The sequence below is a fragment of the Capra hircus genome, chromosome 3 (assembly GCF_001704415.2).
Source record: "Capra hircus breed San Clemente chromosome 3, ASM170441v1, whole genome shotgun sequence".
Classification (NCBI taxonomy): domain Eukaryota; kingdom Metazoa; phylum Chordata; class Mammalia; order Artiodactyla; family Bovidae; genus Capra; species Capra hircus.
The window spans coordinates 14,106,738-14,133,974 of record NC_030810.1 but is presented as its reverse complement, the minus strand read 5'-3'; the positions used below and the strand labels follow the sequence as shown (position 1 = coordinate 14,133,974).

Below are 27,237 nucleotides of genomic sequence, written 5' to 3'. Positions count from 1 at the left end.
AATACATGTATCAGACAGGAAAAGGTAAAAAAACAAGGGCAAGGCTTACTTTAAAATCTGCTAATTGTTGGTTGATGACATCCACCTCGGTCCCCACGACCCACTGGAGGGCCTCCCCCTCCTCTGCTGCTGTGGTCATATCACTGAGCGCTTTCAGCTTCTGGTAGAAGTCCTCCACGCGGCCCAGGGTCAGCTCCAGCTGCTCCTGCCGAGCTCGGCTCCTCTCGGAAAGCTTGCTGCACTGTTTGCTCAGGGCTTCTAACTCCCTCTTGAGACCCAGCAGGTCCAGAGTCCCCTCTTCCTCCAGCATTTGTCGGCACTCTGCTTCTGAGGCCTCGATGTCCAGCTTGAGGGCTTGGATCTTATTAAGGAACAGCCGCACATCCTCAATCTGGGACTGGAGGCTGTCAGTGTCTCGGCCGATAGCACCCATGCCATCCAGCTCATCGTCCAGGTCTGCCAGCTGAGAAAACATTTCTCGGACACGGCAGTGAAACTGGCCAATCCCCTCCAGCTTGTTCTCCATGGCCATGCAGCCACTGTTCACTCTTTGCTTCACTTCTAGGAACTCCTGCTGGGCAACCTCGGCTTGACGGAGAAGCTGGGAAGCATCAGATCCATCAGGGGCATCCTCCACCAGGCCCCGAGTGAAGTTCCGCAGGTAGTCCACCTGGGGCTCCAGGGTCTGCAGCACTTCCTGCTGGGCTCTCAGCTTCTCCAGGTTCTTGTTGCTGCAGGCTTGAGAGCCAAGGGCATCAAAAATTTCAAGTTGGTGTTTGGCCCCTTCGACTTTCTTTTCAATATTCTTAAAACTTTCCTGGAACTCCTTGAGCCTCTGAGTCATTTCTTCAAGGGACCCTGTTTTGGCCTGTAGCTCTTCTGTGATGGAATCCATGTTCTGGTTGATACCAGCCTTCTCATCCCGGATGTCATCCTCATCTGTCTCTGAAGAGTTGATCAGAATGTCAGCAGCACTGTTCAGGATTTCCAATAGGGAGCGGCGCTTCTCCACCTCGCTCAGCATAGCCTTCGATCTGAGGAGATGGGACTCCAGCTGCACGGGATCCAGAGTGACCTGCAAGTCAGACATCTTGGCCTTACAATCTTCTATCCATGGCACCAGGTCTTCCACGTGCCACTGGTATTTCTGAGCCTTCTGCAGACAGTCCTTGAGCCTGGACTGTCTGTCTGCAGTTTTTTTACTAAGCTCTTCCCAGTGGCTCTTGAGCTCAACCAGCTGGTTTTGTAGAGTCTTCTTCTCTTCTCCAGGAGGCACGGAAAGCAGCAGAGATTCTCCTTCTGCCACAATCACCTCGTAGGAACCACTGTGCTGGTTAAGGCTCTTTTGAAACTCTTCATTCTCCTGTAGCTGAGACTGGAGCTGCTCCAGCTTTGCAGAGATTGGGCGGTTTTTTGCTTGCTGGCTTTGTTTGTCATCCAACCACGTTCTCAGTTCATCAAACATTTGCTGGAACTGCTGGGTGCTGGCAAGAGCTGCCTGGAGTCTGTTCATGCGATCAGCTGAAATGAGAAAATCAAATTTAAATCATCAAGTCTGAACATGGCATTCAAAATGTTTCCTGGGAGTATATGGTCTAATTGTAGGAAAAGGAAACTGATACTAACCAAAGGTCTACCTAAAAGAAGCAGAGCTACGTTCTTTCATATACTGTATCCTATTCAATCCTCACATCAAGTCTGTAAGGTGATCTGACTAAGACAAGTAAACTTTTAACTTCTAAGCTAGTAAAAAGCCATAAATGTCTCCAGATAAAGAGACAACAAATTAATAACAAAATTTTTCTTGAACAAGGCCATCATAAGAAGTCTAAAACATGTTCTAATTTTGTATATATGGTATTTTATGCATGTACACATAGAATATTAATGAGTATTAATGAAAGTATGTGTGTAACTGTACCTATAAGTACATCTAAGAGCATGAATCTCTACCTGCTGGCTGGATTTATACCAGCACTCTTATCTTTAGGGTCATGGTATGTAAAGCCATGTAAAGTCATTGCTCGTGACCAATCAATATGTGATGACCTTGGCAGTCCTCACTGTAGCTTGACAAAGGCATAGGGTCACACCGTTCTGAGTCCAAAAGCTACTTAAAGGTCACCTTAGATTCTTGGGACCACGAATCCACTCCTTCTTTTGGCTTGCCAACAATGATGGCAGCAGTGTGTTCTTCACCTCAACTCACCTGCAAGGTCTTCTAAACCTTGGAGGGGCAGGGCAACAGTCTCCAAACGCTTCTTCAGCTCATCCTTGAGGTACTGCTCACCAATGAGCACTGACAGCTCATCGCAGAGCGTCTGCGCCTCCTTAATCTCCTGGTCTAATTGCTCCACGTCGGATCGAATCTCACTGGTCTCCTCCAGCTGCTGCTTCACAGCCTCGGGTTGGGTGCTGATGGCCGACTGGCCACTCAGTCGCTGCCCAACGGCCTTTACTTTCTCTGATAGGTCCTGCAGCAGCTCCTGGTACTGGGTGCTTTTGACAACAGCTTGGTCAATATGGCTGGAACGGGCATTGAGTTTGTCAGTCAGTTCAATCCACTTCTCATTGATGCTCTGGAGCTCCTTCTGCACTTGGCTGGTGGAAGCAGAGGCATCTCCAGGGCCTGTTAGGATGCCCTGAGCTGCCTCGTTCAGCTGCTCATGCTGCTGCCTGCGTGCTTCGAATTCCTTCAGCATAAACTGTGATAGAAATGACACCACAATGTTTAGATAGAAAACAGATCCAAAAACAGTGTCAAACACAAACTGATTTTAGATTGTGCCAAGTAGTGCCAACTCCTTTTGAAAATAAAGCAGAAAACTCCAAAGACCAGGCTACTGAGAAAATGTAGTATCACTTTTAACAGCTGTTTAATTTAAAAAAAAAAACAACAAAACTTATTTTGAAAGGAGCACTGATTGTGTCTCTTTTATTTCTCTTCCTTATTTGTCCTACAGTGTTTCAACATCAGTTACTAAGGTCCGCCTTGGTTGGGAAAACAAAGTTTGTTGACTGGATTGGCACTCGTAAGCTCTGCCAGGCAAAATCCAGGCCTCTAAATGAGGAGCTTGAAATCCTGGGTCCCAAAGTGAACTATGTTACTGGCAGAGCTTGCCATTTCAACTCTAAATGCCCTGTTTTGCTTATTTCCTTTCTCAAATTTCCAACAGCACATATAAAGCTATACATTATAATAAAGCACAATTACATAAAAAGCTTCTTTAAAGCAAGTACTATTCCTTTTTACTCTTTTCTATCCACTGTTTCACTCATCAAAGAAGTTAAGATCACAGGTTCTGGAGTTAGATTTCTGGGTTCAAATCCTAACTCCATCACTCACTAAGCTGTATAAACTTAGGCAGGTTTTTGAAAAGTCCCCAGCCTCCTTATCTGTAATATGAGGATACTAAAGTACTTACTTGGCTGTTGTTGGGATTAAAAAAGAAAACTTATGGAAAGTACTCAGCACTTACACTGAGTACTTTAAATATGCCAGGGCCTCAAGGACTAACAGACGTATAAATAATGAACTATAATAGAATGTAACAAAAATTAAAATGCTAAACTGCTGACATGAACGTGGAATTGTAAAAGCAGGAAGTAAAGGTGGTTAACTCCTCAGGGGGTGACAAGCACAGAAGAGGGGAATCAGGAAGGGCTTCCAGGTGACACTGAACGGCACACAAGTCCTCCCAGGAAACAGAGAGTGAGGCTGGTCAGAGGAGGGCCGGGGGCTGCAGAGGTGCGGAGATCCCGAGGTCTGGGAGTGCAGCGTGCTCAGGGAGGAGCTCCTCCCGGGGTGGGAAGAAGCCCGGGTATGTGGGAAAAGAGCTGGCAAGACAAACTGGCACTAGACTGTGGAAAGCCTTAGGCACCACAGTGAGCAGGCATTTGAACTTTGTTCAATAAGCAGCCAAGAGCCACAGAGGCATTTTAATATATTCAGATATATGATTTAAGAGGATAACTTGATAATTGTGTGGAGGATAAACTAGACCAAGAAGCCCTTTAAGGGGCTGCTGTAATGGGAAGAGGCCCGAGATGCAGCCTACTAGCATGTAGAGTGGAGAAGAGAGGCTTAGAACAGTGGTTCTCAAATTGGGGTCTGGAGGCCCCTGGGAGTCCCAAGCCCCTGCATGGCATCAGTAAGGTAGAAACTACTTTTATAAATACTAAGATGTTGTCTACCTTTTACGATTCTTATTTTCTCACAACATCGGCTATCACAACAGACTGAATGCAGAGGCAGATATGAAAATCAATGAGACTATTCTATTAAGTGAGACATTAAAAAGTTATTTATTTATTTATTTTTGGCCACAGCTTGCAGGATCTTAGTTCCCTGACTAGAGTCTGAATCTGGGCCCTAGGCAGTGAGAGCACCGAGTCCTAACCTCTGGATCACTAAAGAATTCCCAAGTCAGACAACATTAAAGAGATTTACAAAGATATAAAATAATGCCATTCTCATTCAATTTTTTATATTTTGGAAAATATTCTTTTTGCATAAAAATGTTTATCTATGTTAGTGTTAAAAAAGTAATTTATAAATGTACATTTTAAAAATTCCTCAGTGTTTTCATATAGTTAAAATGAATAGATATCAGTAGATGAACACAAGCTTTTAGGGATCCTCAATAACTTTTAAGAGGGTAAAAGGATTTTGAGAGCAAAATGTTTACTTTTGGAATGGAAACCAAAGGATTAGAAAACCACTGGATTAGAAAATTTGTAAGTAGACTAAATAGAACTTGGTAATTAATTAGAAGCAGGGGCTAAGAGAAAGGGTTCTTTCAAAAATTAGTTTTAGGGGACTTAGTGGGTGGTGAGAAGATACAGAACAAGTTTAGGGAAGGATACAGAACAAGGAAATGTTCTAGGCAGGATTTCATCAGAAATGACATAAGGGACCAGCCTACATCTCACAGATCCTCAGGATCTCAGGTCCTGAGGTCTGATCAGCAGAAAAAAGCCAGCAGATATAAAACCCTGCATGAAGTAATGTGAATCACTACCACTGGGGATTGAAAGTAAAATATGATTCTAACATTTAGTCAGAAGTTCCCATTCTACGATCTGCTCATCTTACTGCCTCGGTCAACAATATCAAAAATACAGTTACTGAATGTTTGCTATTTGATAGGCACCATGATAAAGACCATACAAGCATCTCATTTAAAGTGAGGAAGTAGAGACTCCGAGAGGTTAAATGACTTGTCCCGGGTCATGTGAATCTATCTGTTGAGAGCAGCATTCAAACCCAGGTTCGTGTGCCTCTGAGTTCTTGGCTCCAAAGCTGTCAGGAACTGCTCACCTGGACCTGCTGCTTTTGTGCGTTCAGCATGTTGGGGTCAATAGACAGGGGGCCCAGCACCCCCATCATTAGCTCTTTCTCCATCAGCCAGGGCCGGAGCTGGGATTCTGCAGCCTGGAAGCAGGCCAGATGACTTGCAGATTCCTCCAGCTGCCTTTGCCGAGCCATTGTCACCTCGGTGGCCCTTTCCCATCGGGAATCTGTAGAGAGGAAATGAGAGAATGGATTCCTTTATCCTCATCAGCCACTAGCCTGGTCCCTAATATTCTACAGGAAATGACCCCTGGAGCATTATTTAATTTTTTTAAGTTAAAAATAACCTGCATTTAATTTTAACTAAAGTCACAAACAGTTTTGATTCATGACTATGGTGGTAGTTATATGAAACTACCCATGGGATAGAACTTCAGAGAAGTACATACGTACACAATACATGTAAAATTACCTTATGCAACATATATATTATTTTATAACCTGTTTTTAAACTTACTAATTAAGAACAGGACATTTTTCATGCCAGTAAGTTTTTCATACCAGTACACATTCACCTACATCATTTATAGTTCCATAGTAGGAGTATAGCATGTGTGCATGGGTGTTAGTAGCTCAGTCGTGTCCAGCTCTTTGTGACCCCCATTGACTGTAGCCCATCAGGCTCCTCTATCCATGGGATTTTCCAGGCAGGAAACTGGAGTGGATTGCCATTTTCTTCTCCATGAGTACAGCATAATTTATCTAACTCCTTCATTGAATGTTTAGGTTATTTCCTGTTTTTAATTTTTATCATCAATGCTCTCTTTGTCACAGAAAGACTGTCCGTTTGACTTGCCCGAAGAAGCCAAACTTCTGACACCTTGAGTGGAATCTCTGAATTTTTTCCATGATCAGGTTCATTCTCTAACCCTACCTGCCTTTCTTACTGGCTTTTGACAATTAACAAAAAATAATTCTTGTTTACTGGATGTGCTGAAAGCCTATATTTGTTTGAGGACAAGCAATTTAGTGAATTTGTAACACCCCTGTGATAACATACTGAGCTCCTCTTGCATTTTCTTCCAGTTTTCTGCTTCTTGTGAGTTGGGATATGTTATCAGTAATCCAGCCAGGGCTTCCTTTACATTTTGGACTTTTGGAGAATTCTGTTCCAATTCAGCCAGGAAGGCCTAGGAGAAAGAACATCAGACACACCATGAGATTTCTGGACAGGAAACAAAGCTTGGAGTTTAGAGGAAATGATGGAAAGATGGGGCAGCAATTATAGGCTCAACTTCTGATTCTCTCCACGACTTGTTTCATGACTTTAACATACCTAACCTTTCTGCTTGAATTTGTACTTAAAAGGAAAAGCTAGATGGCAAGATCTGAATTCCTTTTATGTAACATACATTAGTAACTATAGGAAAATAACTAATCCCTATAAACTGAAAGTGTCAGGAATTGATCCTGATCATGATGATGATAATGGTGATCCTTATGCAGTTGTAAATGTTGATATGATAGGCTCAAATGGAATATTCAAACTTGGGGAGAAAATTGTTTACTGAGTTTTTTACATGGTCTTATTTCTTCCACCATTTTCTCTAGTCCTACATGTCAATCTTAAGAATGAACTGCAATCATGGCAGTTTAGATCCCTCTAAATTGTGCTTTGATGGGATGTTTTGGCTACACCATCACATAGAAAATGAGATCTCATTCTCTGAACTGATGCTTCTGAGGAGGGCTATTGTCCTTATTCTCCTTCTGCAAACGGATCTGGTTTTGTTTCCCAATCTGATTTGTAACAACTTCTAATTTCAGTGGCAAGAAAGTTCTCAGGGAGAATTTAGGCATACTAAGCATTTGAAAATCAAACACTCTGCTCATCATGACGGGGTGGTTGGCCATGTCTCCTTCTCAGGCCCCTGGGCTCAGGCAGGAACACTAGTACAACAGCCCTTTCCTCTTAGTATTGAGATGCAGCTATTGTGAACACAGTACCTTGTTAGACTCAGCCTGGGCTCTCACTGTCTCTGTCTTGGTTGGAGATGAAGAGGCGTCCATGCCTTTCAGGACTTCCTCTTTTGATTCCAGCCACTGCAGCACCGAGCTTGCCTCCTTCTGAACTTCTTGCATTCTGCTCAGGACAGCCTGAAGGCTTTCCTGCCGTTCCCGAAGCAAGCCCCCAAGTTTCTCATATTTCAAGTTTACATCTGACATGTCACACTGGATTTCCGTCAGATCTAGCATCACAGAAACAGAAATCAGACTGGGAATTGCTCTCAAGTATCCCCACTGGTTCCTCACTAAATTATTCATCAGGATTAAGTATCTCTCCCACTCTTTCTAGTGAACTAGAGATTATCTTCCTGCTAAATCACATAAAAGTTCCTGTTTACAAACAAAAAGCAAAAGAGCTCTCATTCTGATTTTGGCATGACATACTCACATGTATAAATAAAATAATAAAATACTAAGTAAACACAGGAGCAGCGAAAGCAAAGAGAGTGAAGGATTTGAGGCATTCTTCTACTTCTTTTAACTACAAAGAAAACTTGGTGGGGAGTCTCAGGGCTAGATTAGACCACCTCTAGTGTAACTTATTTATAATTCAAAGATTTGCATACATTTTCTTCCAAGTCTTTCCCTATTGGTCTTATCTAGTGGTCCAGTTTATTTGCTTGTACCTTTATTTCACTGCCTGCCAATCGGTTTTAGCCTTTAGCTAGCAGCAAAGAGGCATCACGGTTACTTCTCCCCAGATTCTTACCCTTACAGCCCATCTTAGCAGCAGTCTTTCCACACATATGGAAACATACATAGATGCAAACACGAACACTGTCCTAACACACCCAACAAAGAGGCACTGTTGAAATGGCATTCTCACCTTTGCAGGTGTGGTATCCGTTCACACTGCCTACAGAGCTTCCTACAGAGGGCAGTATGGAACCTGAGCAGAAGGACAGAGAGACAAACAGGGCAAGACAAAACGTGTTAGGAATACATACAGGCACCGAGTTTATTCTTTGGCACTCACTGTAAGCTCAGGTATCAGGAAGTTAACACAGCACAAGACAACATACTCGTGGAAAGAGACAAATCATTTTAGCTGCCAGGCAACACTGTCACTAGGGGTGATTCAGCTCCTTAGCAGTAACGATTACTAATCCTTTCTAGAGGAAATCCAAATTCCCTTCTTAAATCTCCAATTTGAACTCTTTGGACTCTGCCCTAATTTTGTGAAGCAAGTATTTAGCAGAGTGACTAAGTCTCGAGACAAATATCTGACATACTTTGGAACGAGGATTTATAATATAGCCAAAAAGGTTTGACTTTAACATCAATGTTGTTCACCATAATAAAAATAAACAGTAAGTACAATTAAGGACATAAAAAGCAGCATTCTTTTAGTAAAGACATAAAAGTGAGCCCATCTTATATTGTTTCAAAAGATTCCCTGTCTTTTTTTTTTTTTCCTCCATGACTTTCTGCTCCCCTTACCCCACCAGAAAACAGAAAGTCTAAGTGCCAATAAATCTGGCTCATAAACATTCCCATAAATTCTGTTTAGGGTCATTGGTTCTGTTTCTAATTACCACAGTTTGACCTATATTCTCTCCAAGTTGATTCCTTACGTTTCAGGAGTATCCCAAGTAAGTAAAAACCAGATCATGCAATTACAAAGATTATAAAGAAATGTGAAGAACAGTCATGACATAATGTAACATTCCAAGAGCTGACTAAGACTCTCACATGCACTAATTTCACTGTGGGAAAAGTTATGTGTGAGGTTATATTAGAAAACAGTGATTGCAAAATTTTTAAATGTTGAAATTATTGTATTTTCAATTAAAAAATAGATCAAACACAAAGATCATATTCCACTTCAGTGCGGTGATGGCTAAAAAGAAACTGGACTAGTAATTTGAAGAAGACAGTCTAGACAAGACTGTCACTAACTCAGTACATGAGCCTCAGTCTGTGGACAGACTTCAGTATCTTCTCTGGGATATGAAGATAATCTTGTCAGCTTTCATGGGGTTACAGGTGAGAGGTAGTGAGGCAGTGTATGTGAAAGCACTTTATGAAGCCAAAAGAGCTCACAAACGTAAGGAACTAGAACATTCACACATTTTCAAAGATGGAAGAGAACTTTAAGAGCACTCAGGGTAGTGATCTTCACACTGGTTTTCAAAATAACTAAAAAGGTGCTTTAGGGACTCTGTAAATGTTTGGTTTAACTTTAAGATCCAGCATATATTTCTAAGTACTTAGAAATGTCAGTAAAACATGCACGTTCTATCACGGTGAACACCACATTAACCCAGTAGATACAGTCAATTATTGCCTGGAAAATCCCATGGACAGAGGAGCCTGGTAGGCTACAGTCCATGGGGTCGCAAAGAGTCGGACACGACTGAGCGACTTCACTTCACTTCACTTCATGCTGCTTTTGGGGGGGAATAAAGGAGCTCCTGCACCTCTGTGCATACATTTAACTGCTTTCTGAGGGTCACTGATGGGAAAAATTATAGTTCTTCTCTAACTCTTTAAAATATTCAATCTGACACATGTCCACTCATATACAAAGAAAAACATCTATAGCACATGTGTATTACATAAAATGACAAAAAGGCTCAAAGCAGGCTCTCATCAGGTAGAACTGTGTAATAACAGAACTCTTCACACTTCGTATAGTATAGTGAACTTTAAAAACTTTTGCCATCATTTGCACCTATTTATCTGTGTGAAGCATATTTTTTTGATACAGTGCAACCAAGAAAAAAATGGAGAAATTATCAAATAATGAAGCAGTCATTCAAACATTCTTTTCTCTCCTTCACATTTCTATATTTACCAAGATAACCTTAATATTCATTGATGAATTGACGGATCTTATAATATATAAAATGCTATAAATTCACTTATAAGGGAAATTCATGCCACTAAAATATTTTTATTTGTTTCATAGAGTATAGTTCCATAGGAGATTTAGTCTTTAAATAGATGCTAGTAAAAGAATTTTACAATCACTGATCCATTTCAGGAGTCAGAAAGCGTTAGCTCACCAGCAGATCTGTCCCTCCACCTGTTTCTGTATACAAGGCTTTACTGGAACACAGCCACACCCATTCATTTATACATTGTTTATGCCTGCTTTTGTGCTACAATGACAAAGACATGTAGTGTGACAGAGACCATATGACCCACAAGCCTAAAATATTTACGGCCCTTTATAGAAAAAGTTTGCTGGGTGATGTCACAAAAGTCACTGAACTTAGAAGTTTAAGTGTTAGAAAATAAAAGTTACCAATTCCCTGAAATGCTGTCACTTCTAGGTTATTCCAGACATCTTTAAAACTTTAGGATACAAAAGGAAACTAGCCATTCTCAGGGGGAAAAGAGAAAGCATACTTCACTCTTACTATTTAAGGGACTATGGGAGTGCATTAACACAGTCTGGTAATAAAATCTAGGAGATCCCAGTTAACAACCAGCAAGTGACTGTGAGCTCAGGATGCATTTGTCTGAAAGACTTAATTTGTAGGCAGAGACTATTCATACATCTGGGCTCACTCTTTGTATGTACTTCCAATAAGTATACCAGTTTCTGGTGTATCAACGCTGACTCCTAAAAACCTAGCCTCTCCCAAGATATGCTTATACCGCTGACCCCAGTTTAAAGTTAATGAATAGCCACGCTATTCACATATTTAGAAGAAGGAAATTCCTCAAGAGGGAAAATCCTATTTTAATCCTTCTATGTTCATTTGTCAGTTCTATGTGGGCCACCTAGTCTCTTTACTTTCTCCCATCATGGGAAGAGATTCTGTAAAATGGAGCAATGTTACAAAGCAAAAGGGAAAACAGATCAGGTTGAGGGGGAAGACTGCCTCCTTTGTGAAGCCTCCTTTGTTCTCATATCCAACCTTGATTCTAACAAGGGGTCATCATCAAAGGCCAAAGGAAAGAATGATGTTTATTCAATACTTTTTCAAGAGCCTGCACTCACCGGTCTTGGCTTGAGAATCAGGTGCTGTGATCTCCATGATGAGATTTTCTAAAGAAGTACCTTTACAACTGATTTCCTCTACCAAAGTCCCCTTACTTGTCCAGTCATCTAGGAGACTCTGTTTAAAGAACAAAATAGCAGAATGTAGTATTTGGAGGCTTTCTCCTCATAATTATGGACACCTGTTCTACATAAACTCCCCCAAAGTTTTGATAAGCATTAAGTAACCATTTTCATTTATTCAGTCATTTCAAGAACTTGGTTTAGCCAGCTGGAAGACTCAAGACCTTCTCATTCATTCATTCATTTATCAAGCAAAAAAAAATTTTTTTGAGCATTTATTATACACCAGGCATCATGCCAAACGCTGGGGATACAAAATAGGATTATGATACAGTTCCTAAACCAACAGCTCAGATTATCAATTATAATGTGATAAATGATATTACAGAAATATGAAGAGCCACTAGACTCTGCTGCTGCTGCTACTGCTACTAAGTCACTTCAGTCGTGTCTGACTCTGTGCGACCCCATAGACAGAAACCAGCCAGGCTCCCCTGTCCCCAGGATTCTCCAGGCAAGAATACTGGAGTGGGTTGCCATTTCCTTCTCCAATGCATGAAAGTGAAAAGTCAAAGTGAAGTCGCTCAGTCGTGTCTGACTCCTAGCGACCTCATGGACTGCAGCCTACCAGGCTCCTCCATCCATGGGATTTTCCAGGCAAGAGTACTGGAGTGGGGTGCCATTGCCTTCTCCAACTAGACTCCAAGGACACAAAAGGAGACACATCTAACTGCCTGAAAGGAGGAAAGCTTGGCATTAAGATAAAGAGTTTGCCAGGTGGACAAAGGGAATACTATGCATGTAAAGAACATAAAGGAAATGGTGTTGGAAGCTAAGATGAGGCGCTAGACACTGAGATGTAGAGAAATACACAGAATCATAGACTACACTTTGCATTTTCAGGGTAACTTTATATTGGGTTTGAAGTCAGAGCTCTAACCATCACAGAAAGCCATTACGAAACAATGACATCTGCTCTAAGACAAAAGTGTCTGGTAATATTGTCTCTAAGCTGTGAACTGCCTGCTATAGAATTTTACTCCTTTCCCAGAAAGGACATGATCCTAGGCTTCAACCCCTTCCTCCACACTGAATTCCTACTTAGTTTGCTTTTGACTTAAAGCTGCAGAGCAGCAGCAGCAAAGACACAGAGCCATGAACATCTGGCAAGCTCATGTGCCGAACTTCAAACTTAACCTTGTCAGTTCAGACTTTGTCAGTTCTTTTATTAGTCACTCTTGATTCCAAAGAGCCACAGTTCTCAAACTCTGCACTGACTCATAGGATATTTTAAATTTTTGAGGGGAAAAACAGTGACATCTGTTGGACACCATGTGAACAACTACTGTTAAGCTGTTTGGTTCTGACCACTTAGCAAGTGAGGTTTTTTAGGTTTTCTCTGGCCTTGAAGTGCCAGGAAAAATGTCTTGAAACATAAAGGGCACCATGAACCAAGAAATCAGGGAACCTCTGTCCTAGGGAACTCTCCACAGCAAATGCTCCTGGCACCCTCTCTGTGAAAACAATCAAACTCTTCCCTTTCATCTATTCAGGATAAATCCTGTTTTACTAAGAAAATAAGGACAAATGCATGAGAGTTAGATGGAGGCTGGTTTCAATACAAATAAGAAACATGTTAGAGGTGCAAACAGAGCTGGATGAAAATTAATCAAGATAGCAAAGAAGAGATTTTACAACAGATGGGAGAAAGGTGGATACTACCCTTGTCGGTGTCTTCCCACCACTGACTCTAACTTTCCCTTAATTAGTTATGGAGAAATTCTCTAAATTTTGTGATCACATGTCTGGTCACTTGCTCCCATATAACTGTCTAACACACGATGAGAGTGTAAGCTTCTCAAGACTGGACTCTGATGACCATCTTTCCTATGGCTTACCACAGCATGACAGGCATCCCCCTAAAGAGCTGAAACTTCATAGATATCATTCCCAGATTTTTTTTTTTAGTAGATGTTTTGGTGCTCAGTGCTTGGACAGGGGTAGGAGGAACTCACATGAAGAGCATGGAGGCACTGCTGTTCTGATACAGATGGACAACTTGGGTTTCTCACACCACTCCCCACCACAGATTGAAATGAGTACACACTAGCTTCCAAACTGCTGTCTAGCCTGACTCCTGGGGATCCTTTTGTTCACCTACCTTCAGGTGTTCAATCTGCTTTTCCAGCTCTTTAGTACTCATGAAAGTCTCTGCAGGTGGAATATTCCCTTCAGTTTCCTTCAGCCATTTCTGGAAAGTCCTAACCAGCTTCCGGAATTCATCTAATTGCTCCTGGCAAGACGATGCATCTTCCTCTCTGTCAAGGGAGACATTTTGTTATTTGCCAGACGAAGCTTTGTAAAGAAGTCAACTTGAACTAAAACTAGGTTTGTTCTGGACTCTAGGCATCAGTTTCCTAACAGGGCCTTCCCATCTCATAATCTTTTCCATGGCAGCTCGGGCTAAACAACCACATATAACGTAGGAGAGCATCAAACTGAGGAATCTGTTGCCCTTGTTTGGACATTTCTGGGGAAAGGAGTCTTCAGTCTTACTCGAGGCTAAAGTGAAAGTGAGAAAAACTAAAGGGAGACTGCTATTTAGGTACTGTGATCCAATGGAAAGAATGCAGGCTTTGGATCTCAAGTTCAGCTCTGCTACTTTTTAGGTCTTTAACTCTTTTAAGGCCCAATTCACATGCTAATTCCTTGAGCAAGGAAGATGCCAAAACTGAGGCTCAGAGAAGTGAGGCTAAGCACACCCATGAGTCAAATAAATCAAGGAGAAAGAATTCAATTTTGAAATTAAGTTTTGGAAATGGTCACATCTGTTAGACTTCAGACCAGAGATCCTGGTTCTTCATATAGCTAAAGGCCCTCCGCAAAGGGAAAGAAAGACAAAACCTGCTTGGCCTGTGTCCTATCCCTTTTGCCTGCACTAAATAACCTCCCGCTCACAGTGGTGATTTGAGCAACTGCTTTCCTCTAGTCACTAAGGCAGTCCTCTGCCAAATCGAGATATTTATAGCTAAACCAAGAAAAGTCTTATCAAACTTTTAAACCCACATGAGGCTTTCTGAGGAGGGAATTATAGCTTTTCAACAGTGAGCCAATAACCTGAAATCAGCCACCTTTGTCATACACTCCCATGTTTGCCTTCAAAGAAGAAGGCAAACTGAAACGTGGTCAAAACCAGCAACGTGAGTGCCAAATAACCTCTAATTACGTCTGGGAATTCTCTTCCATTTTTTCTCATTATTTCTAATCCTACCACAATCCTTCTTGCTGTCTCAGATTTATTCTGTTTGGTCCATGTGACTTGGGCTTTCCCTTGTACAGAGGGGGAAGTGAGCCCCATTACTGAGAAGGAACTCACTATTTACTAACAGAAAGACCACTAAGTATTACATAGACTGAGTAGCTTTGTCTCAAAGAGGCATTTTCCAATCCCTTACAGCTCAGTATCAGAATTTTGATGCTATCTTTTCTGGTGAAGGAGAAGTCATTTCATTCAACAGCAAGAACAAATTAGCTCCATGACACCGACACACATATGAAAACTCACCTTTCTTTAATCGTCTTCTGTAGCTCTGTGAAGTCGTCTTTGAGGTTCTGCACCCTGTCTTGGTGCTGGGACAGGTCCAGAGCAAAGCCACAGGAGCTCAGGTCAGTGACTAGGTGCTCAAGAGCATCCAGATTCTCCTGTTGGTCTTCCATTTCCAAATTGAGCTCCTGCCAAGCAAACAAGGAAATGTATTCAGTCCTCTGATCTTTATAAATACTTAAGACTCTAAAAGAATGAAAGGTATCTAGATTAAAGCTGGGACACGTTCTCTCTAATCTGTAGAAAAAGAGGGAACAAGGACTTCCCCGGTGGTCCAGTGGTTGGGAATCACTTGCCAATGCAGGAGGCATGGGTTTGATCCCTGATTTGGGAAGATTCCACATGCCCAAGGGCAACTAAGCTCATGTGCTAAGCCTGTGCTCTAGAGCCCAGGAGCTGTAACTACTGAGCCTGCGCACCCTCGGGCCCATGCTCTCAACAAGAGACGACACCACAGTGAGAAACCCATGCACTGCACGAGAGAGCAGCCCTCACTTGCTGCAACTAGAGGAAGCCCACACGCAGCAGTGAAGCCCTAGGACAGTCAAAAATAAATACACTGAAAAAAAGAAAAAGAAGGAACAAGAATTGAGCGTGTTCACTGTGTTGATTGCTAGATCAAAACATAAAATATGTAGGGTTTCTCCAATCCACTTGAGAGTGGCTGAAAATTAGAAAGGAGCCTCGTCTCCTTTAAACAAATCTTTGAAGAATCCAGAGGCAGCATGACAGAATAAAAAGAATATAAGTTTCTGGTGTAGAAAAGATGTGAAATTCAATCGTGGCTTTGTCACTTACTAGTCTATGATCTTAAGCTATTCAACTTCTCTAAGATTTCATAGTCTGTCTATTCTTTAAAACAGGTAAATAAACTCTTTACTGTTATTTAACACCATATTGAAGATATTGGCTAATGCAATTGGGTAAGAAAAAAACATTTTGTGGCATGATAATTAGAAAAGAAGAGATAAAACTATATTTGCAGATTACATGAAAGTATATTTGTAAAATTTCAGAGAATCAACAACATAACCAGATTGAAAAGTGAAGTAATCCAAGAAGGGAGAAGAATATAAACTCAACATATTAAAAATCAAGAATAACACAATAGCAGCATAAAAGGTACAATTTTAGGAATCAACTAATAAGAAATGTACAGAACCTTTACAAATAAAGCTTAAAACATGTCTGAACGACATGAAAGCAGGCCTGTAAACATGGAAGAACATCCATGAAGATGTGTGTGTGTGTGTGTATGTGTGCAGATACATGTTGTGAATAAGTGAAGTGACCCAAATAAAATGTGACCAACATTTTTCTCTAAGACTGATAAAGTTGATTCAAGTGTTCACATGGAAAAATAAATGTACAATTATAGCTATGAAAAATCCTAAAAAAGAAAAAAATGGGGGAGATTAGCCTTACCAGATAGTAAAACATACCATAAATCCTCTAGAATGTTAACAGAAAGACCAGTGAAATAGAATAGAAAATCAAGAAACAGACTTGAATACATATGACATTTTGTATATGATAAAGACAGATTCTCAAATCACTGGGGTAAATACAGATTTTTCAAATAAATGACATTGGGGACAACTAGATAGAACTTTGGGAAAACATAAACTTGAATTCATACTTCATATATACTTCAGAATAAACTTGAATTGTTAAAGTATTAGAATTTTAAAAAGAGAGGAGAAAAAAAGAAACTGTGTAGGTAGAGTTCATCATAACCTGAATATGGCAAAAGGCTTTCAAATTATGACTAAAAATACATCTTCAATGAAAGAGTGATACCTCTAGCCTCAAACCATACTCCAGAGTTACTACAACTATACTACAAAGCCATCAAAACAGTATGGTCCTGGCACACACACACAAAGACATATACATCAATGGAACACTATAGAAAGCCCAGGATATAAATGGATGAAGAAGATGCGATACACACACACACACACACACACACACACACACACAGAGGAATATTACTCAGCCATAAAAAGCATGAAATCTTGCCATTTGTGACAACACGGAGATATCTAGGGTGTATGATGCTAAAGGAAATAAAGCAGACGGAGAAAGACAAATACTGTTGATCTCATTTATATGTGAAATCTCAAAAACAAAACAAGGGAACAAACAAAAATGAAAACAGATTCATAAATACAAAGAATAAACGTGGTTGTTAGAGGGAAGAAGGGTGGGAGAAAGGCAGAAACAGATGAAGAGAATTAAGAGGCGTAAACTTCTAGTAATAAAATAAATTTAAATCACAGGGATATAACATATAGCATAAGGAATATGGTCAATAACACTGTAATAACTCTGAGTGGGGACAGATGTTTACTAGCCCTATCATGGTAATCATTTCATACTGTATTGAAATGTTGAGCCACTATGTTGAACACCTGAAACTAACATAATATTGTATGTCAACTATATTATTTCAATTTAAAAAAAACTGATAAAATCTACTGTGTAAAAATTTAACAAAAAATTTTACATGACCAAAAAACATCCTAAGGAAAAACAAAAGACAAGGTGAGAGAAAATATGGCACAAATGAACTTACCTACAAAACAGAAAAGACTCACGGACACAGAGAACAGACTTGTGGTTGCCAAGGGGAATTGGGGTGGGGGAGGGAAGGACTGGGAGCCTGGCATTAGCAGATGCAAACTATCACAGGTAGGATGGATAAACAACAAGGTCCTACTATACAGCGCAGGGAACTATGTTCAATATCCTGTGATAAACCGTAATAGATATTAAAAAAAAGAACGTCTGTAACCAAGTCACTATGCTGTGTAGCAGAGACTGGCACAACATTGTAAATCAACTATATTTCAATTAAAAAATTAAAAATAAAATTAAAATAGGTAACAAAAAAAGAGAGAGAGAGAGAGAAAGATCTCCTAATCCTACCCACTGAAAGGACCTAGAAGCAATGGCATCCTAGTGGCTCATGCAGTATCTGGATTTTGATGTCTAAATATAATTCTCCAGTAAAAACAGGCTTCCTTGGAGAAATAGGGGATTTCATGGGACAGGGAAATTACAAGGTGACCGTGACACACTGTGCTGAAAGTAAGACAGTACTAATATACTGTAGGGACATGTCAAAAAGACACCAGGAGACAGCCTAAAGGGGCTCTCATTGAGCAAAAACGGGAAATTGCTCGAATATAAAAAAGAACAATAATGATAATGAATATGGGACCCCACGGTGACACTCTTTTGCACACTTATAAAGAGAAAGGAAACTGCAATTGGTAGATCGAGATGAAAAGCATGCAAGTGTTTATTGTACTATTCCTTTTACTTTTCTAGAATCTGAAAATTTTTCAAAACAAAAAGCAAGACGTGAGGAGACCAAACCAAACAATGAGCTCACAGTACAGTATGGAAAAGGTCACATAGCTGGATAAACCCAAGGTCGTGATGTGGGCATAGAGCAGCGCTAAGGTACTACAGGTGGGTAGGTGGGCAGCTGCAGCCATTCTGGAGCTCAGGTTAGCCACTACTTGATCAAATTAAGTACAGGCATAGACTGCGATCCAGCAATTCTACTCCTGGATACACAACTGAATCTGTGGAAGGTCGTATTTTCAGCTCTGCCTTCTAGGTGTATGGTAGGATTACACTTCTCTACCCACCTTGAAAGTCAGGTATGATCGTGTGAAACTTGCTTTGACTAATAAAATGCAACTGGATATGGTATGTGCTCTTCCCTTTGCAGTAGTAATCATGAAAACATATGTCAGGATGAAGTTTCCATCAACTTGAAAGACTGAGTGATTATGGTGAGCTAAGTATCCCTGCTGATCTGGGCTGAACACATGCTATGAGTGAAAAATAAAGCTAGGCTGTGTTTTTTAAAAATGAACAAACAATATCAAGTTTACAGGATGGCTGTGAGAATTCTTTTAGACAATGCAGGTCAAGTTTCCAGTGTACTGACTAACATATTATGTGCTCATACTCAGTAAACATTTGTTGTTCCTGCCCTTCCTTCCCCTTTTTCCACCAATCTGGCAGATAAAGCCTCACCTGGATCTGTTGGAAGAAATGTGCAATATCCTGATCTGGCTGATTCCCAGAGGCCAGCAGCCGACTTTTGTTTTCCATGAATTGCTGCAGCTTCTCAGAGAGATGTTCAAACATCTCTGCCTGGGGCAGAAGCTTCTTTAAGGAGCTCTCCTTTTCTTGCTGCTGTAGACAGAGCTGTTCGAAGCGCTGGCTCACCTCAGCCAGTTTGCCCTGCAGCACAGCGGCCGTGGTGCTGTCTGCTGTCTCCATGAATCGGGTCACCATATCACGGGTGGCCTCCAAGCTGCTCTTCTGCCGAGCAATGTCCTGCTTCAGTTTCTGTCATCAAGAGCATATCTGTCAGCTCCTGGCTCACTTATTCTGGGACATCCGAACCACAGACTAATAAACTTCTAGTAACTACATGCTCACCTCCTCAAGGAGGCTTGAAGGATTGCAACTGAACCTTCAGAACATCACCGATACTCTTTCTTCTCCACCCCAGGCCACCAATGACTTTGCTCTTATCACTCTCCCTCAAGTTTACCAATGGTTTGGAAATTGAGCGGACATACCTTTACACTGATTAGTCATCATCTCTAAGTCTATTAGAATATTCATGGAAATACATTCTTTTCCTGATACTTTTCCAAAATGATGTCACTATGGTAGGTGGCAAATATATCCTCTATGCTAACTCCTGGGGCACAAGTCTCACCATGTTAGTGGCCAGGGCTTCTTGGATGACTCCTGATGACAGCGACACCACCTGCTCCTCTTCCAGGTTATTTTCAACTTCTCTGATGGACTGCAACAAGCTGTCCAGGCTTTCCTGGACACTCTGAGACTGGGCAATTGCCTTCTGCAGCAGAGCAGAGCGCTCTGCCAGGCTGCTGGAGAGGTGTTGGAAATGGCTGAGTATGGAATCTGGAAAATCAAGGCCGTGACAAGAAAAAGTGGAGACAATTTTTCTGTTGCACTTTTTAAAAAATGTATTTAAATTGTACATGTTAGTTATTATAACAATGGACATCAAGGCAAACAGAATAAGCTTAAATACATCACTATTTGAACCAAACTCAATAGGCATTGTATATTTAGCACCTACTAAGTGCCAAAAATTGCGCTCAGTGCTGAGGACTGAAGATTATTATGATAAAGTCCTGCCTTCCAAAAACCTTAAAACTCTAAAAGAGAGCATAGGTAGTGGAAGGCATATCAATTAACCATAAAAATAAAATCACAAGTGTTATATTGGTACTAGGAGTACTCCACTAGAGAAGCCAGAAGGAAAAGTTATTTCTTATCTTTTACTTCTTGGGGATGGGGGTGGGGGTGGTGTCAGGAGTTTACCAAGGAAGTAACTTCCTGGTTACATCTAGAAGCAGGAGCAAGATTTCATCATGCACAATAAGCACTTGATAAATGTTAGCAGCTAAGAAACAGGACAAACTTCAGGGGGAAAGCAATGAGGAAATGACTAGCTCATTTGGGAAAGGAAGGAAGTCGGGTGTGGTAGGAAGGCGAGTGTCTGCGGAAAAAGGGTTGAAGCCAGGCCACAAAGGCCTCCTATGGTGTGAGATTCAGCTTCATTAGAGGGTTAGCTCTTTGTGCTTGGATCCGCAGCTCCTCGCCAGCAGCACAGATGCTTGTACACCACAGTGTGAGATATCACAGAACAGAGGGACACACTTGGAGGTAGGGGAGCACTCTGGCCACTGCTATTTCATACCTGTAGTTTCTTGAACGTGCTTGCGGTCTGGGGCTGGCTCCCCTTCAATTTCCATGAGGTCGTGAGCTACTTTTTGAAGTTTTTCTACAGGTACTTGATGCTCAGCCAATTCCTCCTGCAACTGCTGCTTGTCCACAAAAAAAGGACAAAAGAAAACTATTAGAGTGAAGTAATCAAAGCTGGTTTCTGGGGATCGAGAGCTACGGGGCAGCTCTGTAGAATAATTCTGTTTATCCATAGCAATAGACGTCAGAATATAGTGTTCAGGAATCAGATCTCGTCCAAGGCATCCTGACCCCTGCCTTTCACCCTCTGCAAGCACTTGCTTTGCTTTGAGGGCACTCTGAGCTGTGTGTAACAAGAGCCCGTGCCCTGGCTCACCTTTGTGGTTGCAAACTGCTGTTGCAGGACCCCAGGGTCAGAGGCAACTGTATCTGAGAGGAGCTTCTTCACACTGGCCTCGCAAGCTTTCATCCAGGCCTGCAGGCTGTCAGCACTGCTCTGAAACTGCTGATACTGGCCTAGCAGCGTGTTCAGGTGAGTGCCCAGGCGTGTACACTGTGCCAGAGAAAGAAGGGAAAGCAGACCAAAGCAGGTCAGACCAGAGGCAGCAGCCTCCCAGGCAAGCCCAAAGAGGCCTGACTGTGCTCCAGGGACCTGACTGTGACTGCAGATAAGGGTAGGTGAGCCTTCCAGGGAGACGGGAGCAACCATCTTCTACTAGTGGGTCCTGATTGTTTGATCCATACTATCCACCCCAACTTTACTATATACCGGGGAAGACTCAGTGAGTTGTATGACAGGCTACCGATGAAATACACATCAAGCTGCAAGCAAAGGTGGGGATCAAAGGTACAAAACATTTTCCCTTTGGGAGCGTTAAAGATGTTGGCAAAAACATAAGACTGGTAAAAAGAACTAAGCGGATATCTTAAGAGTTAAAGGAAGTTCTTTGATAGGGAGGAAGATTAAGGAAGATTTACCCTAATGTTCTGTCCAGGAATGAAGACTATGTATTTGGTTTAAGTTTCCCTGTGCTCTGTCTTTTGGGAGTCCACGCCTCCTGGTCAAGATACAGGGAGGCGATCACTCCCACCTTCACCACTGGAGTGAGACATATCCCTAGATAGTGCTCAGGTTGAGCATAAGCCCCTGGGCCTCCGCATTTTTTTTTCCCCCCAGAGGCTCATAAAGACATTCTGCAAGTCCACTTGCTCACTGTGTCCTGAGGTGCTCACTGTGTCCTGAGGTTCTTACTGTAAGCCCCAGAAACCACCCATGGTTGTGTGAGGGCTGCCAGGACTGCTGCACCAGGGGCCGCCAGATGCCTCGCCCATACCTCTGCATGGAGAGTGCTGTATCTTTCTGTCGCGTCTTTCAGCTTGGCCTTCACTAAGGTTCTGGTTGCTGACGCTTCCCTGCCATCATCGAGGCTGTTTCCTGTGTCTAAGACCTTCTGTCCTGAGATAGTCACAAATCGCAGGTCTCCTTTGTGGGAAATGACATCCTCCGAGAAGCTCCCCTGCCGCTTCAGCAGGGCAGGAAGGGCCTCAGGGCTGCTGCCTCCCTGATGCATGCTCTCCAGCTCTTTCTCAGATCGTTCCAGCCAGTTCTCAAACTCTTGATGGTCCTGCAGAAACTTCTGCAGCTCGTCCCGCAGTGTTTGCACCTGCTTCAGTTCTGCCTCCGACTGGGCCAGGGAAGTCGCATACTGCTCCTTCAGCTCTCCAAGCTTCTCTTGCAGCAGCTGTTGTTCCTCGGGTGTGAGGCTGTGGCCGTGCTGGTCCAGAAAGGCCTGGGCTGACTGCGTAGCCAGGATGAAATTCTGCTGCTGAGACAGCAATTCTTGGTGACGAGCCTGGCAAAAAGAATCCCCCCAAACAAAGGACTATCAGTAGGGATACCACAATGACTTGGTTATGTCTACAGCCGGAAGTAGGGAGAGATCTCAATAGGCCACTTTTCCAGCTGCTCAGATATCACCAATCTCTCTGAATTGCTAGGTATTATGCCATATGCTAATCCCAGGTGAACTGATTTACAAAGGATCTGACAGCTATCACGTGTTATCTCATCTGACTTGCGCCACCATCTGCGGTGCAGGTGGACTATATAATTCCCGCATCAAAGAGGGGATGAGTGAACGCCAAAAAGGTGCTGTATGTCTTAACAGAGGCCATGTAGATAATTATGGGACAAACTGCGACTAGAACTGGAGTCTCTTCGGCCAACTAAAACTACCCACACTGATGGAAGGAGTGAGCAAGCTTCACAAGTCATACGTGTGCCAGCATAAAATAGGTCATCTGCAAATGCTAAGCTGTGAAACACCTCACTCATTTATCCCAGAAGAGTGTTCCTACTAGAAAATATCTTGGGAAACTAGTTTTTCAGGTAAACAATTTGCATATGAGTAAGAATAAACTGTATTTCTGCATAGTACAGATAGTACAGGTAGTCTGCACTTTGTGTGTGCTATGTTTACGTGCGGACATGTGGACCGTTTTTCTATGTAAAAAAGGGAACATAAGTTCTTTGAGGACAGTTGTGGTTGCTTTGTTTTGTTCCTAAAATGTTCTTCCCGAGGCTAACAGAAGACAGTGGCTGCTTAGGAAGTGTTCTTGACTATCTGTACCGTGAATGCAACTCCCTAGAGAAGGACAATGGCAACCTGATAGCTTCAGCTTCTGACGCCCTCTCAGGGAAGCTGGGGTGACAAATGTATCTATCTGGCTGAAAGAGAAGGAGGGGGCAGCACTACAGCTTGTCTGTGTACCGCAAGATGTCCCCACGCTCATCCACCCAAGGTAAGGTGGCTCCCTTCCCAGCTAGGATGGAGCTGCCAGCAAGCAGTATCAGGAAGCGCCTGTGATAGCAGGGCCATTTCTGCTCTGTGCTAAGACTGCCATGGCTTTAGGGTACACACGGCAGTGGATCTGCCAAGCGCAGGAAGTAGCTTGCAAGAGGCAGAAATGCTATGAATACAAAATAAGGCAATGGCCCACACAGGGTGTTCAACAGAAGCATTCCAGCTAAGCCAATTTTATTTGCTATAAAGGTGTCACTACTAACATATGGGACCCATGTGTCTTCTAAGTTCGCTAAATATATAATAGTCTTTCGATCATGCACTACAATATGCCTGCACATGCCAGTTAATATCGTGGAGATGATGGGTCTGGTTGGTTTACTGGTTTATCTCCAATGCCTGTCATACAGCGGGTTCTTGATAATTGCTAAATGAATAAATGAGTAGAGGAAAGTAAGAAATGATTTCTTGAGAGCATCAGGGAACCATTAAAAAAGTTAAGCAGAAAGACAGCATTTAAGAAAGCTCACTTAGTAGTGTGGGAATGGACTTGAGGGTAAAAGTCAAGAGGCAAGGAAACCAATAGAAGCTACTGTAACACAAGGGAAAGCTGTGTTCTGAACTGCAGTAATACCTCGATGGAGATAAAAAGTGTGATGTCTTTGAGAGATGTAAGAAGCACGGGATTTGATGACTGATTCAGAGTGGGAGAGGGAGGGAGGGGAAGGAATCTAGGGTGATGTTTTAGTCCAGGCAAGTGAGTGGGAATTTAGGAAGAACATGTTCATTGGGGGAGAGGTACTTTAGAAGACAGGAGGCCCATTTCTCAGGTTGAGGTGCTTGTGGTTCCAAGCTGCAAACAGAGAGAAGGATGCGTACACTCAGGACAGCCATTTGGGCTGAAGACAAATAAATACATGGAGATCACTAGTACAAACAGGAAGGAAGGGTGGATGAGATTACCTAAGGAAAGTATATTCTAAATGATTAAGATGAGACCTAGGCTACAACTTGGAAGTGCGTCAGTGTGTTTCAGAAGCTGGCCAGAGGAGAAGGAGGAGAATCACCAGGGAAGATACTGCTATGGAAACAAGGGGGAAACTATTTCCAGAGGAGTGGTCAAGGGTGTTAAGGCTGCTGAGAAATCAGAGATATGAAATGAGAAATTCTCACTGGATTTAGGGCAGGAGGTTATGGTGACTTGCCCAGGGCAGGAGAGATTCACTCAGCATTGTGAGAACAAGCTAACGTGCTCACCTTCAACTTCTCACACTGCTTGTCCAGCTTCTCTGGGGCTTCATTCAGCCCAGTGTGACTATCAGTGGTATCCAAGGCTCCTTTCTCCAGGTTGCCTGAGAGCTGCTCCATCCGTCCTTCTGATGATCTCACTGAGGTCACCCAGTCCAAGAGAGCATCGATCTTCCTCCTGTTCTCTGCCAGTTCCTTTGCTGCTTTACTCTGAAAGCCACAGGGGGAGTCTAGTGAGAAGGCCTTAAATACTCAGCTACCATATAACCAAAGGTTAAGTAAAGGGAAAGATGTTTAGGTCAAAAAAAAAAAAAAAGAGAGAGAAACTCTAAGGCTGGGTATAAACAGTCTTTGCACCCACAAAGAAAAACAAGCATCTTCTAACTCTGTTGAAAAATAATCATTTAAAATGATCCCTAAATTTGATCTATAGCTCATCACTTTTAACAAAGGATTTGAATCCCAAGATTTGAAAAGGCTCTATTAAGTGGTGATTTTGTCCTGGCAACCCTCCAGGTTTTAACAGAATCCTTGCTAGGTATGCAGAAGTTACACACTACCTTGGTAGGATAAAAAATAGCACAATTACACTCGATTACCTGGCTGCTCGTCCTTAAAGAAATCCCAGACCACTCTCATCCGTTCGTCTGCCAAGTAGAGCACTGAATTCTGAAACTTGCCTCTCAAATTCTATGTTCTGAATCTTCAAGTATTTTATTAATAAAACAGGTTATGCTAAGTGATATGTACATGTATTTCAGAATTCATCTTCAGGTAACGCACTTCTCTTTTCCACATTCTCCACCGCCCTAATTAGTGTACAAGTTCACAGCCAGACAAAGAACTCGACTTCAATTAGCCAGTGCTAAGTGGGGTGCAGAAGACCATGAGACTTCACCTTCTTTGGTTTATCCCAGTGCCATGATTTCCCACTGAAACTGTAATGGCAGTTTGAGGAGAACTGGAGGCCCATTAAGACTGCCCAGGCGTCTTCATTAGCATCCTTGGATCACCAGTCTAGATTCATGTTAAAAATATGCCCTGTGCTTTTTCCCCAAAGATGATGATGATGGTGACAGTGATTTGGAATATGAACTTTCTATCAACTATTCCTGACTTAAAGTCCTTCAGAATGTTTCTTATAAAAATAAATATCAACTCGTAGATCAGCTCCTGAATGAGCCCTTTTCCTCAATTCCATGCTCTCTGGAAGGCCATCAGCTTTTATTTGTGGAGGTACCAAATTTTTTTTTGAAAAACACCAAGCCTCATAGCAGTCTGGTTACCTTTTCAGTCTCCTGCTGTAAGGCTGAGGTCACCACTTCCTCCAGCTCCTTCTGGGCCAGCTTTGTCCTTTCCTGGAGAGCTTCATACTGCTCCTTAGCCTGATGAAGTTTCTCCCGGAGAGCTGTCAACTCATCGGGACTCAGCTTAGTCTGGTTCTCTTCCAGGAACCCTTCAGTGTCTTTGACAACACTGGCAAATGAGGTGGCGTGATTCTGAATGTCATCCTGTAAATCCTTAACACATGAAAACAGATAGCAGAGGCTTCAACTTTAGCACTTCTAAGACCTCTCAACAGCACGAAGATGGAATGACTAGAATGACATTATCTGCAATGGACATATGTCCCTGACTATAACTTGCTCAGGTTTATGCCTAAACCAATGCAGCTAATAAAATTTTAAATGCTTTTTAATTAAGAAGCTTCTAAAAATATTTAATTTTTTAAGAAAAATTTAAATTTCTAAGAAGATATTTACTGAAGATATAAAAGGAAAATGCTCACAAATACGATTTTTGTTTTGCAATGACTTATCCTCAAAGAGACCATTCTTCTGTAAAGCAGAGCTGACAATGGGACTTTAACAGTGTTGAGACCTGGCTGGTTCTTTGTAACTCTCTTGGTTATCACTCCTGAACCCTCAAGTAGCCTACAAGACCTAGCATGATCTGGGTCCTGCCTCCTCCTCAGGCTTATCGTTCACTAATCTTCCTTTTGTTCTTTGCAGTACAGTCAAACTAGCTTTTTTCCAATTCTTAAGGACTGTGCTTGATCGCAATTCCACCTTCAGACTGATGCACAGGCCCCTGTCTGGCGTGTCTTCTTCCTCCTTCCACCCCTTCATGCATCCACCCCTATGTATCCTTTGATTCTCAGTTTAAGTGATACTTCCTTAAAGGAATCTTCTGAAATATAAGTCAAGATTGGGTCTGCTATATGTTCTTATGTAACATTTTGTTTATAGATATAATAGTGAATACATCAGAGAAGGCAATGGCACCCCACTCCAGTACTCTTGCCTAGAAAGTCCTATGGACAGAGGAGTCTGATAGGCTGCAGTCCATGGGGTCGCTAAGAGTTGGATACGACTGAACGACTTCACTTTCACTTTCATGCATTGGAGAAGGAAATGGAAACCCACTCCAGTGT

General features: G+C 42.1%; 1 protein-coding gene across 11 annotated transcripts in view; it reads right to left on the bottom strand.

Annotated features, from left to right (window-relative positions):
* Nucleotides 1–27,237, bottom strand: part of LOC102169353 (microtubule-actin cross-linking factor 1) — a 340,864-nt gene that overhangs the window by 84,888 nt on the left and 228,739 nt on the right. For 10 of the 11 annotated variants that reach the window (XM_018042111.1, XM_018042104.1, XM_013962976.2 and 7 more), the window contains 16 exons: nucleotides 26,090–26,323; nucleotides 24,813–25,013; nucleotides 22,086–22,604; nucleotides 21,128–21,304; nucleotides 20,747–20,870; nucleotides 19,733–19,941; nucleotides 19,036–19,353; nucleotides 14,941–15,107; nucleotides 13,537–13,693; nucleotides 11,313–11,430; nucleotides 8,187–8,249; nucleotides 7,301–7,542; nucleotides 6,354–6,483; nucleotides 5,321–5,520; nucleotides 2,210–2,705; nucleotides 50–1,521 (listed from right to left, as the gene is read on the bottom strand). In XM_018042111.1, the coding sequence (XP_017897600.1) occupies nucleotides 50–1,521; nucleotides 2,210–2,705; nucleotides 5,321–5,520; nucleotides 6,354–6,483; nucleotides 7,301–7,542; nucleotides 8,187–8,249; nucleotides 11,313–11,430; nucleotides 13,537–13,693; nucleotides 14,941–15,107; nucleotides 19,036–19,353; nucleotides 19,733–19,941; nucleotides 20,747–20,870; nucleotides 21,128–21,304; nucleotides 22,086–22,604; nucleotides 24,813–25,013; nucleotides 26,090–26,323 (4,827 nt within the window). The remainder of the gene's footprint in view (nucleotides 1–49; nucleotides 1,522–2,209; nucleotides 2,706–5,320; nucleotides 5,521–6,353; nucleotides 6,484–7,300; nucleotides 7,543–8,186; nucleotides 8,250–11,312; nucleotides 11,431–13,536; nucleotides 13,694–14,940; nucleotides 15,108–19,035; nucleotides 19,354–19,732; nucleotides 19,942–20,746; nucleotides 20,871–21,127; nucleotides 21,305–22,085; nucleotides 22,605–24,812; nucleotides 25,014–26,089; nucleotides 26,324–27,237) is intronic. The other variant, XM_013962974.2, reaches the window with a different exon arrangement.